We start from the raw sequence: 17,895 nt of genomic DNA, 5'->3' as shown, positions 1-17,895 counted from the left end.
TTTTTTCTTGAAACCAAAAATGCATAGAAAGCATGTTGGTTTTCTATGGCATAGTTCACACCAGTGCTAGGAAAAAGGAGGAGGAGGGGCATTTTTTTCTGCACTGAACTGTACCACAGTAAAAAAAAAACGCATCAAAAAAGCACCAGATCCGTACAGTGAAAAAAACAAATGCATAAAAAACGTGCAAGCAGACTGAACGGTTCTGAAGGACGTTTGTGGTGTAAACTAGCTCTAAGACAAGAAAACTAAAAGTTAACTTCTTGGCACAAAAATCCGATCAAATGATACATTTTTCAGAACCCATACTACATAGAACAAGTCTGGACAGGGCCAGGAAAGCAATACACCTACATTTTACAGTTTAAATTAAAATTACCAATATTGATCTCAACAGAACAGCATATTTTTCTGGCCACTCAGGCTGCTAAAAATTAAATTGTTTTGTTGTGTGCCGACAGAGAAGACCTGATATTTCTCTAACCTGTGTACAAATATATCTAGAACTGATAAAAAAGGGAGCAAGACAGAAATAAGGAATTTTCTCAAACAAACAATCTACACAAATGAATTGCTGGAGATTAGACCAATAACTACCAAGAAAAAAAAAAAAAAAAAAAAAAAAGAAGGAATAGGAACATACATGGTTTAGATGCAGGGGAAAAGCCTCCCATTGTAGAAAGAGCAGGTGTTCCATCAGGGTTTAATCCCTTAGCCTTTAACTTGGCTTCTTGTATGGCCACTTTTCGCCTTTCTACTTCTTTATCCAAAACATCAAAATTTGGCTGCTCAGAATAAAAAGGAAAAAAAACAAAAAACAAAAAACTGAATTATCAGAAATGGTAAATATACAGTAAAATGATCAAAATCATGTATTAAAAAAAAAAAAAAAAAAGTGCAACATAAACACATTACGCTTCCTTTTGGGAGTCTGCAGGAATGTAAAAGGGTCAGTCCTCACAAAACAGACATTTTAGCATTTGGTAGACGCTGAATACTTTTATTTTTAATCTCTACACATATGATGTGCCACCTATGAGGCAGTGACCAACTAATTCCCTGTTGGATTTTTGTTTTATATTTAGAGGATACAACTGCAGGAACTAGAACAAAGTGCAGAATTATGGCAGGGACATCATATTGCTGAGGTGTCCAAAGTCAAACAGGAACTGGACCTCCCGATTCCACCAGCTCAGCTGAAAAGGTAGCCAATCGGGTAAATTGTATTTGATGCCCAGTTATTGCGAAATGTATAAACACACACTGCACAAGGATTTGTTTCTGAAATCACTTGGTTTCTTTTATTGACAAATCCATGCAGGGTATTTATATGCAGAAGCCTGTGGAACAGTGTAGCTACCAACACACCTCATCTCTTATTCACATCAACATTGCATTTACAGTTCATGAAGAGGGTGGTACAAAGCACTCCTGAAACACTCTCCCAGACCAGTGCCTGTAATACCACTCTACAAGCCACATAGCTCAATAGTATCCAATTTACTGAACAGTCGGTAAAAGGAAACAAATGAACAAGGTTAGGACACATGGACTGTCCCAAGGGTTTCATGCTAAGTGGAAGTAAACCCCTCCTGTCATTTTCAGCCAAGGGAGCTGCCATCTTGGCCACAGTTTAATCTGCAACTGCCATGATGCTGCCCGCTTGATCAGTTATGACACCAGCCATTGGATGGTATGACAGACTGGTTGAGAGCACAACCAATGGGAGGGTTACATTCCTGACACGTGCCGGAAATTTAACTTATTTGAAACGAGAGTGGTCAATAGAATATTTGCAACTCACTGTCTAGTGACTGCTAGAAACATTTTATATAAAATGGGTTTCACTTTTTTTTTTTTTTTAAAAGATCAACCATTTACAGCCGAATCTAAGTAGAAGTAAAATTTGACGAGATCATAGCTCACTGGCTGGAAAATATGCACAAGTGTATACAACATTTTTATGCAATAGGCTTGTGAATGTTCAGAACAAAGCATTAAATGACAATATTATAAACGTTATAATAGATGAACCTTACCTTTTTCCGGGTGTAAAGTCTTAGAGCTGTGACACAAATCTCCTGCATGTTTTCCTCAGTAGCTCCAAAAAGTAAAAACCAGTGAGGTTTATTGGGTAAAGGAATCTGAAACAAAGGAAAGCTTATCAAATCCGTTACCCAAAAACACTACACTTTTAGCTTTGCATAAAGTAGTTTAAAGGACCGTCCTACATTGGCAAATGTACCCTCAAGCACACATTTGACAATACAAGCAAAGCGGAGCTCTGCCCTCCCCTCCAAAAATTAAAAGCCAGTAGCTACACATACTGCAGCTGCTGACTTTTATTATAAGGACACTTACCTATCCTGGAGTCCAGCGATGTCATTGGAGCTAATGTTGCCATCAGCTGGCGAGTGCTGCCACCGACATTGCCGGTAAGGGAGCCCGGCAGTGAAGCATTGCGGCTTCACAGACGGTTTCCCTACTGTGCATGTAAAGCGCGCTGTGCTCTCCTATTGGTATGGCGGTAGAGGGAGCCGGACCTCCGACATACCTCGCCACGGCAAGGTCCGGCAAAAGTGGGCACCTGTCAAAAGCAGGGGGGGGGGGGGGCGGGACAGATGAGCGCAAGTTCCACTTTTGGGGTGAAACTCTGCTTTAAGCATGGGCTCAACAGTCAACTTTTTATTACAAACATAGCAGTTTATAAATGTATAAAGGGAAGCAGAAAAAAGTATTTGGATTCCAAAATAGCTGGGTACTTCTTGATCAGAGGATCAAAAACCATTAGCCTTTAGCAACTTTTTAGACAGTCCATTAGCAGTAATAGTTAACATTACAGTCTGATAGGACCAAGCCATTCCAACTAGAACCTCAAACAAATATTAAGAACAGCATGTAGGCTAAAGTCATCTACATACTAAACTTACCAACATCAATGTCTCCCACCTAGCAATGCTATCTTTTAACCTCAGAAAGACACCCATGGTGTTAAACACAAAAAGAAGAGCACATCCTACCTGCAATACTCTTGCAGCAAGATAAATACAAGCACATGCAATTGTTTCAGCATCAAATCTGACAAACACATTTGTACGAAGGCAATCGTTCATATAATTCCTGAAAAACACAAAAAATGAAAACTGGTTAATTGTAAAATGTGCCATACCAGGCACAAATCCTTTGGAGACTCATTATACTTTGTTTTTTTCTTCTCTCTGAAATCTAGCATAAAATCACATTATATACACAATTCCATTTTAGCTTAGAGCAGACACAGAAGTAGTAAGCTTAATTTTAGATAATGACTGTTCTTTAGCCAGTTTGAAAACTGATGGAGACACCAGTATTTTACGGACAGAGCAAAAAGATAGCAGTATATATGAACTCATAATAAAAACACTAAGATTTTTTTTCTAGAAATGAAAATGGAACTTAATACTAGAAATCACAAGTTAAGTAGAACATCTGTTTTATATTAGTCAAACAGGCTTACTATTAACTGAAGAGATTATTTTTACCTTAATACAGTAGCTCACACATTAAGCTTTAAACAAAAACTGAAGTTTATATTTTAGCATTATTAAAGCCTTTTAAAAAGCAGTTTGGCTATATACTGCATATGTACAGATCACATTTAGCTTGATAGGAATGGTCCACTACAGCTAACTCAGTTTCCAAGAGGCACACGTACTTATTTTGTAAGTTCATGATAATTTCCAGTCATGGATAAATCATGCATCAGTCGAGAATGTATTTAATAAAGAAAATACACTTTGCATAAAATTACAAATGATGCCATAGCAGTTTCCTGCTCTTTAGAGTAAATTTTGAATAAATTGAAATGCAAAGTCAAAGTAGGAAACAATACAGCTGACATTAGTACATTAGAAATAAACCCTCAATATTTAAATTGCTCTGAAAAGAGCCAAGAGGATTACATTGCTGAAATGGTTTGGTGCAAGCAAAAGGGATTGTTTTTACGGCCACAGGCTCCAAGCATTAAAGAATGTGTGCTTGTTGGATCAGACATGTCAGGGAATTATTTTTGTCTTACTTACTTTCCCACTGTATTTAAAAAACAAGACAGTGTGGGGAAAAAATAAAAAAAAAGTTCCAATGCATAGATGAATATAACATTATGTGTGTTAACTCACCTTATTTTTATTCATAGAAGTGATACTTTATTACAAAGTACTGAGTGGAATATCTCCTTTTCATACATGACTATTTTCTAAACATCATATAGGGATATTTAACTAAATATATACTTTTCCCTATTTAAGTGCACAAAACATAGAAGTTCTGAAAGCAAATATACAAATCCTTTGGAACCCAGGACAGATTTAGGAGATGCGGCCAGATGAATATGGACCACTTCAGTGAATCTCGGATGAAAGCTTGCACTGCATTGGCTGAAGAGAAGGGCAGCCAATCAGGCCATCCAGAGGTTGGTGTGGTGCTGAGGGTACAGTTCTATGACTTACCATCATGGACTACCCTTTAACCAAAGAGTAGAAAAAAAGAACAAAGTTAAACAGAGATCTCCAACTGAGGTCTAGCTCAAGCCATGAAAACAGTAAGCAGAAACATATATGTAGCCATATGTTCTAATGATTTGCTCTCTAGTTATTTCTTGGAACACATTTATAAATATTTCTGCTACTATTTCCCTGGCTCACTAAGAAATTAAAAACAAGCTTACCAAGCTGTTTGAACCAGAGTTTGGTTTTTTTCACATTCCAAGACCTGAAGGTACATTACAATGATCTGAAAAAACAAGTTGCAAAAATGTTTTACTTTAACATTACGCTTTACATAAAAAGGTGAAATTAAGCATAGTTATATCTTACATAAAGATTCAGTCTAATAAAAACCGAGATTTCAGTTTTTAACAAAGGCTGAATAGCTTAAAAATCACCCTGTAGACTCCAGTGGTGACATCTCTGCGCTGAAATTCTAAGTTCTGCACACCTGCCACTGACATAACATGGGGCTTCTGACAGCAAAAGCAGGTACAAGGTTAGGCAGAAACACCTGATTTTCCAGAGAAACAGAAAGGGGGCTGATTTACTAAAACTGGAGCATGCAAAATCTGGTGCAACTGTTTATGGTAGCCAACCAGCTTCTAACTTCAGCTTTCACAAAAAACCTGGAAGATAATTGTTTTTTTGCAGAGCTGCCCCAGATTTTTCACTCTACAGTTTTAGTAAATCAACCCCAAAAAGTCAAACCGGAAAGTCTCACTGTAGTTGTAAGCCAGGGAATAATTCAGCCCACTAGGCTTCACCTCATAACTAAAACCACATTTGGGTGGACATAACCTTTAAAGATCACCTACACTTAAGTAGCACACTTTCACTGATTTGACTATCCTCTTCCCTTATATGCACAAACAAAACATGCAAAAACTTTACACCCAAACACTTTGGAATTTTGACGTGGTCAGAACCTGATAACTGATCTATGTTGGAAGAAGCTGTGCCTGAATATCAGACCACCAAATCCTCAACTGCGATTAAATGGCCAATGATGTGGTAAGTGTTCACATGGCCAGTACCAGCACGTGTATATGTGCGTATATGTGCTTCTGCAGATTTAACAAGCCAGTATGGGATTGTTGTTCCAGTGTGGGTGTCAAACTAAAATATTCACAAATTAAAAAAAAAAATCACCTTACTGCTCATTAAGGATGAGCTCATCCTTACTGCACATGTACAGTGTAGAAAAATAAATAAAAATAATACATCCTAAATGCAGGGCAGATATTGCATAGACCAGGGTTTCTCAAGGCGCACAACAGGGCGTGTTTTCAGGATTTCCCTCAGATGAAATGGCTGTGGTAATTACTAAGGCAGTGAAAATGATCAAGCCACCTGTACAAAATAATGTAAATCCTGCAAACATGATCTGTTGGGGAGCCTTGAGGACTGCGGCTGAGAAAACATTGGCATAAGCACTAGATGCCAAAGGGTTGTAAACCCCCTCCAAAAAGACGTGGAGTAGATTATTATTTTTTTTTTTTGAGATCTCATTCACTACCGTGATTATAGTGGGTCGCAAACTCCTAAAGCAGCAATTGTGTGTGTTTGAACAGCTGCTATACGAAGCAGTCACAGAGGGGGTCACAGCTCTACACCACTGTTCAAACGTATCTCCACATCTAGAAATTACCTGTTGTCAGGAACAGATGATCATTCCTGGTAGCAAGCTGTTTCCAGAAACAATCACCAGCTTCTAACTTCAAGTAATCATTGAGGGACTAATTCACACCATGCACATGAATTTGCATACAGTGCGATTTCAGCAAAAACATTCTGAATGGGCTAAAATCACACTGCATCAAAGTAGTGCACGCACTACTTTTTAAAGCACACTGTAAGCCGATCACCTGGTACAAAAGTACCAGGCGATTAGTGCGGGCAAATGTACTGTGTTTATGACCTGCATTTGAGGCGTTAACTTTCTATTGCAGATCGCAAATTGAGTGCGTTTTGCATGCGGACTGAATCTCACAGGAACGCACAGTGCATTCCTGTGCGGGCATGGTGGGACCTGCCCCTGTATGTGCATATACACTACATGCAAAATCTGGTGTGTAGCTGTGGCACCTCTGCCGGTCACTGCTTTGTACTGGCTGAGCAGCAGCAGCTCTTTGCACACACCCATTATCCCTGCTGCAGGAACTGAAATCCATAATAGAAGACGTGATCGTGACATTAAAAAAAAATACAAAAAGGCATTAAAGTGTTTTAGCTTAAAGATTAAAAGTAAAAAAACAAAAAAAAAAAAAAAAAACACATAACCAGAGTGTAGTTATGATTTGTCCAGCATACTAAATTAAGGATACAGCAACACAATGAAAAGGAAATCTATTTAATAAGTATTCACAAATATTAATGCATCAGCTCACCTTGTGTGGGTGTTTTACATGAACACAAAATCCCAGCTCCTTCAACACTCTTCTTTCCGCCTTGATTACTTGGTTTTTGGTATTTATGTAGCCTTGATCAAGTATGAGTGGACTTGGGGTCCTAATTTGTGGGAAATAAATCAATATGGGTTTGAAAAAAAAAAAATACTATTGCAGAATTTCTCTTTCCTTCCAACCGACTAGACGGCAACAGAAACTAAAAATTAGCTTCCTGCAGCCAAGTCCAAACCTTCGTCTCAAACTGTCCAAGTTTAATTTAAGAGATATTTGGACATTAACTGAACTAGAATATACACTGGTGAATTTTTGTATAGCCAGGACACAATGGCATGATCAATGCAGTTCTCAGAGGTTTAAAACCTTACCACTGAGGAAAATACATGGATTAAGAGAGCCCACCTGCTTTTAGGGTAAGACATTCTGTAGGGATGTAGGGACATTCTGGCAGGGATGAAAGAATCATTTCATATTTGGGTAATCAGATGCTGTAAGAGTATGACACACTCAAGTCAACCTATGACTGGCCAAAGCCTAAAAGCAAACACATGAAAACCTCCACAGCTGGTCATGTTTCACCTGTGCATTTGCCTGGAAAAATGCTTGTTGCCTGGCTCCTGTGTGTACCTTTACTCAAAACAATGCTACATTGTGAAAGTTTATTCAGTTAGTGAGATTTATGGGAGGTGTTAATATTCAGTGGAAACCAGCCAAATATGAAGGGTTGCCTTATACCAGCGATCTGCAATAAGCGGACCTCCAGCTGCTACAAAACTACAAGTCCCATCATGCCTCTGGGTGTCATGCTTGTGGCTGTCAGTCTTGCTATGCCTCATGGGAGTTGTAATTCTGCAACAGCTGGAGGTCCAATTGCATATCCCTGCCTTATACCATGCCTTCCCTCTCCAATCTTTATATGCACAATTGAGGTTAAGTTATTCTGCCCCAGCTATACACTTAACCTTTAAATAGACCCAATTAAGGTGACTGGCTTCCGGTGATACACAGAGATGAAATACTCCTACACACGTTGTACCTGCTTATCTGAGGTCTTTTCTACATCCGTTTAAAGTCCAGAATTTATAAAGCTTGTCTGAGCGTTTAGAAAGAAGGGGGTGGGGAGAAATCTCTGAAGTGCTCAGCGACTAGAGCTCTAAGAGCTGATTGGATTGAAGGGACGCATCCCCTTCACACAGCAACAGATGGGGCTATCAATCACAGGCTGTGTGCTGGAAGTCCCTCCTATCACATTTATTCTCTTGGTGTCAGGAAACCTTGTCACAAGTGATTTATGCTGATAAAGGAACGAAGCGGCAGACAGAAATTACACTTTGTGCTCTTAATTGAGACAAGTACACACTATAGAAGGATAGGCTTTGTTCATATTTCATGTCTGTAACCTTACAGACACCTGACTTTAGTAGCTAATGGTTTAAAGCAGTGGTCTCCAAACTGTGGCCCTTTGCTTGTTTTTATCTGGCCCTTGGGACATTATCCCCCCCACTCAGCAACTAATAATGGCACACTATTCCTCCCATTGATACTAATGGGGGGGGGGGGGGTGCATGTGTGCACGATTACTACTACTGACACCAATGATGGAGAACCATTCTTTCCATTGATACCAACATCGGGGCACTATTACTACCACCGACACCAATGATGGGGCACTATTCCTCCCATTAATACCAATGATAGCACACCATTACTCCCCCTAATACCAATCATGGGGAATGGTTTACTCCCACTGATGACAGGATATTTTCTACTCCCACAGGCCATAGGCCAGCCCTCCTAACGTTTGAAGTACAGTAAACTGGCCCTTTGTTTAGATGGTTTGGGAACTGGGGTGAATAACAGTGCTCACACATTGAGTTTCTCCCAAGAGTGGTTACAGATGGGAATGATGCGAAATATGTCTGTTCTCAAATGTTTAAAAAGTATACCTATAGTCAAAATGTTAAATGTTATAGTCATGTCCACATTGTATTTCTAGCCTACTCCTATTAATCTTAGCCAGTCTCAAAGTTTGTAAATGTAATTTGGGAAGATCCCCATCCATTTAGGCCCCATTTGTGCGATTTGTCCTGTGACTTAGGACTGCAAAGTCACATAACAAGTAGTTCCCCATGATAACCATTCATATATCTGCAACTTCAAAAGTAGTCCCTGTACTTTAGTCCGACTTTCATGCAAGGTATGGTCCATAGACCTCAAATTTACAGAAAAATCATGGCAGTGTGAAAGGGGCCTTACTATGACATGTTTACCATGCCCTGCTGTCACAGAACTCACATAGCCTGCATTATGAACTACAGAGGTACAGAGGGAAGGAGTTTTAGGAGGTTGAGTCAGTAAGGGCAAATTCACACTATTAGGAGAGCTGCCACAGCACTTCACCGCTGACAGCTCTCCATTCCCAGCTGCACTAGGGGGCAGTGTGTGGTGCGATTCAGTAGATCACACTACTCCCTGTATTTTTGTTCTGTCAGAGCCTTATTTGAAATGTACAAAAAACACACGTCGTTTATTTGGGCCAGCGTGCTGCAATAAAATGTATGGCAGCACAGCAGTAGGCTGCATTACAGTGAGAATGGCACAGAACTGCTTCCCGTGTGTCCCTACAGTGAGACATTTTGCCATGCGATAAAAAGTCAGTCACCACATATAGGAATCACTAGTTGCAGGTAGCAAATTATCAATGTTTGTATTGTTATCAGAAGGCTAATGTTATAAAATAAAACCTTATGCTGCGAGTGAAGAACTGCAACCTCCTGACTAAAAGGGCTTGTTTTATTAAAATTAAGTAAACTGCACAAGCTCTCTCTGACTGGATGTCAGAAGTTAACACAGGGTCACTTAAAAAAAAAAAAAAAAAATGACTGATATAATGGCGTCCCAAAACAGTTACATTTGAGACATGCCTTGAATAACGGTTAGCGCTTGTTCATGCAGGGGCGACCTGTCAAGTGACAGTCGCCTGAAAAGATGCGATCCCTGCATTGCAATGGAACCGGTCTAATAGGAGCAACTCAGGTCATTCCAGCTTCGAAACGGGTTCCTGTACTACTTTGGGGCGACTTGCATTGACTTCTATACAGAAGTAGTTTTGCGCTGAATGGGGCAGCTTCAGAGTCGGCGACTTGGAAGCTGCCCCTGTGTGAACTGGCACTTAGTTACTAATGTGCTTACTAATCTCAATTGAACTGTCAACCTGTCAAAATGCTGGTGTCACGGCTTTCACATGTGCAGCATAAAAGGTTTTAACCAATTCCAGCAGTCCATCACATATTTTGTTTATATTATGGGGCTGCGTATGGACAGCTCGGTTTCTGAGCAGCCAGACAACTCTCACCTGTAGCTTTAACTCATCTTGATCATTGGTTAGCACAGAGAAACCAAGGGGTTAAAGTGTGACAAAAAAAAAAAAAAAACAACACACACCACTAGCAGGCAGGCTTTTTACTGCAGAAGACATGCAATAAATTAAACCTATCTGCTCTCAATTATCTGTAGAATGTACACCGATCTGTGCATGCAAAGCTCAGTTTACATTCCGGCACATGACTTTGTGTCAGGCTGACTGAACTGCTGCACAGGTGTTGCAACATCCTGTGCCAGTTAATCAAAAAGGCAGAATACCAACATCCAGAAGGTGCCACGAGTTGACTTTAACCACTTCCCGACCAGCGCACGACGATGTACGTCGACAGAATGGCACGGGCAGGCATATTGGCGTACATGTACGTCCAATATTCGATGCCGCCGTGCCATTGGGAGCGCGCCGCCGGCGGCGCGCTCCCGCGCTGGTCGGGACCCCCGTGAGTCCGGTCGCGGGACCCGCGGACATCCCCGCGATAGTCTCACGGAGCGGCCGAATGGAGGAAATGCTGTGTAAACAACATTTTTCCATTCTGCCTAGCAACTAGTGACGCTGATCTCTGCTCCATGTGATTGGAGCAGAGATCAGTGTACACTAAATGAAAGCCCAACCCCCCCACAGTTAGTAACACACCCCTAGGAACACTTAACCCCTACACTGCCACCCACTGGTTAACCCTTTCACTGCCAGTGTCATTTACACAGGAATCACTGCATTTATATAGCAGTGATTACTGTATAAATGACAATGGTCCCAAAAATGTGTCAAAAATGTCCGATGGGTCCGCCACAATGTCGCAGTCACAATAAAAATCGCAGATGGCCGCCATTACTAGTAAAAAAAAAAAAAAAAATTATTAATAAAAATGCTATAAAACTATTCCCATTTTGTAAACGCTATAACTTATGCGCAAACCAATCAATAATCGCTTATTGCGATTTTTTTTACCAAAAATATGTAGAAGAATACGTATCGGCCTAAACTGAGGGAAAAAAGTTTTTTTTTTTATATATTTTTGGGGGATATTTATTATTACAAAAAGTAAAAAATAATGCGTTTTTTTCTAAATTATCGCTCTATTTTATAGCGCAAAAAATAAAAACCGCAGGGGTGATCAAATACCACCAAAAGAAAGCTCTATTTGTGGGGAAAAAAGGACGTAAATTTTGCTTGGGAGCCACGTCGCACGACCGCGCAATTGTCAGTTAAAGCAACGCAGTGCCGAATCGCAAAAAGTGGTCTGGTCTTTGACCAGCAAATTGGTCCGGTCTGAAAGTGGTTAAAGTGATACTAATGGCTTATTTTTTTTAAGTTTTTTTTTGTTAAAAACAAAAACATACTTACCTGCCCTGTATAGTGAATTGGCACAGAGCAGCCCAGATACCTCTTCTTAGGTCCCTCTTCGGTGCTCCTGGCCCCTCCCTCCTGTTGAGTGCCCCCCACAGCAAGCAGCTTGTTATGGGGGCACCTGAACCACAGCTCCCTTTGTCCATTTAGACAGAGCTGCAGTTCGGCCCTGGCCTCTCTTTCTTCCGATTGGCCAACTAACTGATTGACAGCAGCGGGAGCCAATGGCGCCTCTGCGGTGTCTCAGACAATCAAGAGGGGAGCCCAGGCAGCCAAGACACTCCTGCAACATCACTGGATCTTGATGGGGCTCAAGTATGGAAAGAGAGGGGCACACAAGGTTTTTTTTTTTATCTTAATACATAGGATGCATTAAAATAAAAATGCTTCTGCCTTTACAACCAACCACTTTAAGAGTGAGTGCACTGGAAATGACAAATCATTAAGACTAGCAGATACAATATGAATTCTTGGTTTTTAAATTTAGCGGGCAATGTGGGAAGCCAGAGCTCAAAAGCTGTAGGAAACATTTCTCTACACGACAGATGTGTTAACATGGAACTCATTTTGGCTCCCTAACAGAAAGTTAGCAGTAGGCCAGCCATATTAGGAAAGGATCACAAAGTTATGGTAAAATGAAATGGTGATATCAGGTACCATAAACTATGGATATCCAGTTTATCAACTATAAGTAATATTCAGTAAAGAAAGCCTTTTTTGGCATATAAGCCTACATCACTTTTCCAAGTACCATGTAAAATACAAGCTGCTGTAAATATTTTAGAATAAAATCGCATAGCTCAATATATAATAAAGGCTGCACGATACCAGGTCAGCAGTATGGTGCATCAACGGTTAGTTTTGAACGCTACTTCAGTTTATACGGTTTAATATTTAGTTCAACTTACGTTATATCTATATTCAAAACCTACAAATGGTTTAAGCAGACTGTCACAAACAGAACATCTCAGATGTTATCAATCTCCAACAAGACCACATATGCTCGTTAGAGAACAATATTATTCTGACTCTAATTGGGTGAAGTAGCTGCCCCTGAACTCATATGCAGCCTGTTAACTGGGGAAAAGCCATTACCATCATACACTTCTGAAAAGCTGTTTCACGCTAATGGTTTAAATGTATGACCACTGGATCTAAAAGTCAGTTTCCCACAGAAAGCAGTCAGGTATATTCATCTCTGAATTTATTTATGGTTTATTTAGCTCTCTGAATTAGAAACAAAAAATTGGTTCCAATGAACAGCAGTTTTCATAAATCAGTCCTATAGTACTGAAACCCCATGCCCTCTGGTTACTGAGCATTTACTGATACAGGCAAAGAATACTTTAGAGAAAGACATTCATTACATAATAGGCTAGACACTTTAAGGGCTTATTCAAACTAGTTCTCTGAAGCTCTCTGAAAAGCAATTTACATGTGGATCGCTTCCCAGAGAGCATGACAGATGCTGAGGTGCATTGTCTACTCACTGCCTGCTTTAGCCCCCTGCATTGTAGGCAGCTGTAAGAGACTGTAAAAAGTGTGAACGAGCCCTTAAAAGACAAGTTTAGAACAGTAAACCAGATAGCTTAGAAAGAAGTTCAGTTCTTAGAAAGAACTGCTTGCAATTTTCAGGTTTTAAATTTGCACTGCAAAGTGAATGCACAGTGTACTTAAAGAAGTAAACTCTAATGGGTTTACTTCCTCTTTGATTCCCTGCAAAGGTAAAGCATAATGGACTACTATGCATCACATAGTCCATTATGTGTCACTTAACTGACACAGGAGCCAGCGATGTCACCGCTGTCCCCTGTAGTCTGAAGCATCCATCTTCTCGGTGGGTCTCGCTGCTCCGCCGCTGTCATTCGACGAAGCCGCAATGACGTCACCCTCACACATGCGCACGGGAGCCGCCACTCGCGGCATATCGCCATTGACAGCGCCGCGCTCAGTGCGCCTGCGCACCGCTGCGCCATAGACAGCGGTGCCTGTCTTTCGGCAAATATCTCCTAAACAGTGTAGGTTTAGGAGACATTTCTTAGACCTAGAGGGTAAGCCTTAATCATACTGGCTCATTCCCAGCGTGCCAGATGCCAGGGATGATAAAATATTAAAGCAACATTGGCAGAGTAGTGACTGGACTCTGGACTTGTCATGACTGGAAGATTACACGTAAGGGGGGGGGGAGGGGGGGGCGCAGGAGGCGGAGGTAACTGACAGTTTGCAAATATGCTGTGCAACTAGCAGAATTTAGTATCCATTTATCACCACTACTGAGACATGTGTAACTGCAAAATGAGGCCACTCGTATCCATGGATATATATATATATTTTTAATTAGGGTTAATAGTGTTTCATAGGACTGCTTTTCTAAAACATTAGGACTTGAAATAAGGGGTTTAAGTTTAAAGGGATTGTTATTTTATTTGGTAATAAAAAAAAACCTTTACAAACATGTCACACTTACCTGCTCTGTACAATGGTTTTGCACAGAGCAGCCATGACCCTCCTCTCATCCTCATGCATTATTGCTCCCGAGTAAGCCGTGTGTGTCCATTGACATACAGCGCAGCTTGGACCCACCCCCTCACCAGCTGTGACTGACAGCAGCAGAAGCCAATGGCTGTATTGCTGCTGTATTTGAGCCGAAGAGGAAGGAGATACTCGAGAGAGCCTCTGCTCTCCTGCACACCTCGGGATCAAGATGGACCCAGGTAAGTATTAAGGAGGGCTGCATGCAGTAGTTTTTTTTTTTTTTTTTTTACCTTAGAGAATAGAATTCTGTAAGATATAAAACCTTCTGCTTTTACAACCACATTTAAACTGCCACTTTCGCAAGATCCATGTGCAGAGGCTCAGGGGAAGCTGCACAGCTGTCACCACAAAAACTCTCCTGGTCTTTTTACCCCGCACATACACCAAACAAATCCCATAAATTTCTATGGAGGCGTGGTCAATCCCTTGAGTGCATAATATATGGCACCTATGTAGGAATAGACTATCCAGGGAGTTTTCAGCAGTTCACCATGGGCCACACTGTGTGGATCTAACACGGACAGCTGAGAATAAGACTTTGCAGGAAAGTAACTGATAAATTAGATGAGCGCAATGTGATACTTTGAATGTTAGCTAGTCGTTATGCCATGATTCGACAAATGAAATATGTTGCCAGTCAGTTCAGCAGACAAAAAGGTATTTTTGAACAAAAATGCATATGAAAACAAAAGATAGAAGCCACCAATAAAAAGAAATACTCTGATCCAAAAGCAGATTAATAGGAAATGCACTGAAATTTCAGTGGGCAAAATTGGTGCCGATAATGCACACTTGTCATAATTTTACTGTGCTTACGGTGAGTTTTTCATAGGTTATGTGACTCAAAAAAATGCATTAAAAAGTAACGGGTGCGTTATTGATGCGTTTTCAATGCATTTCAACAGGGAGGTGCATTTTCTTTTTTTTTTTCTTTTTTAACTGTCCAAAAATGCAGCAAGCAAGATTTTTACCACCACAAACGAACCAGGGTAAAGACATGCATAGAATTTAAAAGCAATGCATTTTTCTTCAGCATTTCTTGTGCTTAAGGTGCTGATAATGGGCGGCAAATTCATATTCATTTAAATGCATTATATTAATTATATGCTGAATTATTGGTTTTGGTACAAGTCTACAGATTATTCATTATTTTGGTAGTGGTCTTACTCGCAGCAGTACCTTTAATTCCACCATCATGAAAGACGTAGGGAGAATGCAAGCCACAAAAGCCCCTTCTAATCCGTATTTTGTTCACTGCATATAAAGATGGGGAGGTTGATTTAGTAAAATATACTGTGAACTGCAAGTGCATTTGCTTTAGATCTGAGGGGAAGCTCTGCTGATTACCATCATCCAATCATGTACAAGCAAAAATTAGGTTTATCTTCCTTGTATGTGATTAGGTATTTGTTGCAAAGTGAAACATTATTATTTACTAAGCTCTGGAGCAAGTGCACAGTATATTTGGCTTTAGTAAATCAAGCCCAATGTCTAGCAACTACTTTGTCTGCAAGTCTGGAAATAGCAGCTTCCAAAGTTTTCTGAGATTGTCATTTTGAATTGCGACATATCCACTCCTTTACTGCATGTAGTATTCTTTTTCAGCGCAGCAGTTTGTGAAGCACACTATTGCAATCAAAGGCCTGTCTGGTGTGATTGAGCACTTAGTCAATTTCCCAAGATCCTTGGTATCAGTCATGTAACTGGGCAGGAGACTATTGCAACATTTTGTTTTTTCTTAAACGTTTTCTTTCTACTGGATCTTTCACACTTAGAGAGAGAAATAAGGATGAACGTGACATGACCAGGTAGAAACATTTCACTTTAGGTTAATTTTAATGCAAAGCTGTTCATATCTGAAAATTTTTAGTTGCTATCAACTGGATAATATTTCCCCAAATCCTAGTGTGGGCAGGTTGGCTCCTGAGTTCCAATTAACTTGGCCATACTTGTTATAAAGAGCCACCGGGGGACATATTTGCACTGCTTTTTTTTTAACCATGAGCATACTCCAGCATCTTTTAGTGTGCTAATGTAAAAGAATAATGAGCAGCGGTATGAATCTATGTACCACACTGCAAAAAATAGGTAGTTATATAGAAGCCATCACTTCAGGTTCTGCTTGTGTAGCCATTTTCAAGTAAAAACCTGCAGTAATACCTAGTCAATGATACAATAATGAAACATTGTACAGTGTCTCCCCACTGTGTTAACTATATTTAAAAAGTACTTTTATATCTTATAGGTCTAGCAAATATAAACTAATCTTAAAAAGGCTCACAGAGCTAAGAAAAGAGGGACTGTATTAAAACAGAGGGGTCTCTAGCAGTGGTCAAGTTTTAAATGTAGCCTTCAAAACTCCATTCAATATCTAGCCATAAACACTAAACATTTTCGAGATCAGACCAAATCTCAGAGAATGCATTATACACATTTACTGCAAGTTACATTTTAAGCACAAGTTAGCACTAAAACCTTGTAATTCTCAGCAAGAGGTCACCAAAAAGTCTAACATAACAGGTGTGAACAATCTAGCTACCAGCATTTCTGGTGCATCTATGGTTAAAAAAAAAAAACCCACACATCCCCATTTAAAATGCACTGAAAACATGTTTAAAAAAGCGCCCGTGTTGAGTCACATGTTCTGTGAAATACTCACAGCAAAACCGGTAAAAATCTGTCGGCTCTAAAAGTTGATACCTGAATAATGCCTGTAGATGCAGGCATCATTCAGATAGCCCCACTGAAAGTCAGACGTCATAACATCCTTGGGCTGGAAGTGGATAGATATAGATAGATAAAAATAAAAAATTTACACACACCATAGGTTTGTAAATGCTATAACTTTTGTGCAAAGCAATCAATATATACCCTTTGGGGGTGGGGGGGGTTTCACCAAAAATAAGTAGCAGATATATTGGCCTAAATTGATTAAATCGTTTTACTTTTACTGGAAAAAACAGAAAGAAAAAAAAAAGGTGTTTTTTTCCCCTTAAAAAAAAAAGATGGCCTTTTGTTTATAGTACAAATACCACCAAAAGACGACTCAATGTTTTTGGGGCGGGGGGGGGGGGTGACACATTTTATTTGGGTATAGCATTGCATGACCGTGCAACTGTCAGTCAAAGCAACACAGTGAAATATTTTGAAAAATGGCCTTGTCATTGGTACAAATAGTAGCAGAAGGAATCAGACTCCTGCTATGATTCCAAGCAATTGGATGCAGTCACTGGCCCCATTCCCTATAATGACAGATTACCAGCAGCTGCAGGCATTTGCTGCTGTCTGCTCAGCCATTGATTACCTGTGGTACAGACACAAAAGGATCCATTGACCTGTATTTAAATACAAAAAGGAACATTTTAAAGTGTAAATGTACATCATTTTTTAAAGTTTAGGAGTAAACTGTTATAGGGCTAAATACCCATCTCTAACCACAAAACTCGTGAAAATTTCATTTTCTGCATAACATTTTATCACCAGGGTAGCTACATTACTTCCAGTAAAGCTGAACATTTCACAGGACTTAGGGCTAGTTTACATCAGTGTTGCTCTCTGAAGCTTGATTCACATCCAGATTGCTTTGCAGAGGGCATTTGACAGGTGTTGTATGACCTCCTTGCCACCCATTTTGACCCCTTAATTATTTTTGCCTAGCATCGCAGCCACTGCATATGTACGCCCCCCTCTGTTGCCATTG

General features: G+C 40.0%; 1 protein-coding gene across 3 annotated transcripts in view; it reads right to left on the bottom strand.

Annotated features, from left to right (window-relative positions):
• The window catches only part of CCNL1 (cyclin L1), a 37,062-nt gene that overhangs the window by 6,444 nt on the left and 12,723 nt on the right, over nucleotides 1-17,895 (bottom strand). The window contains exons 4-8 of one of the 3 annotated variants that reach the window (XM_077488099.1): nucleotides 6,914-7,034; nucleotides 4,706-4,770; nucleotides 3,021-3,120; nucleotides 2,040-2,144; nucleotides 644-785 (exon numbers count right to left, since the gene is read on the bottom strand). In XM_077488099.1, the coding sequence (XP_077344225.1) occupies nucleotides 644-785; nucleotides 2,040-2,144; nucleotides 3,021-3,120; nucleotides 4,706-4,770; nucleotides 6,914-7,034 (533 nt within the window). Of the gene's footprint in view, nucleotides 1-643; nucleotides 786-2,039; nucleotides 2,145-3,020; nucleotides 4,502-4,705; nucleotides 4,771-6,913; nucleotides 7,035-17,895 lie in introns of those variants that run through there. The other 2 variants (XR_013276870.1, XR_013276869.1) reach the window with 2 other exon arrangements.

This window comes from Lithobates pipiens, unplaced genomic scaffold (genome assembly GCF_037356315.1).
Source record: "Lithobates pipiens isolate NorthernLeopardFrog02 unplaced genomic scaffold, aLitPip1_a1.2 Scaffold_18, whole genome shotgun sequence".
Classification (NCBI taxonomy): Eukaryota; Metazoa; Chordata; class Amphibia; order Anura; family Ranidae; genus Lithobates; species Lithobates pipiens.
The sequence above is the reverse complement of the archived record's forward strand: the minus strand, read 5'-3'. Positions and strand labels throughout refer to the sequence as shown.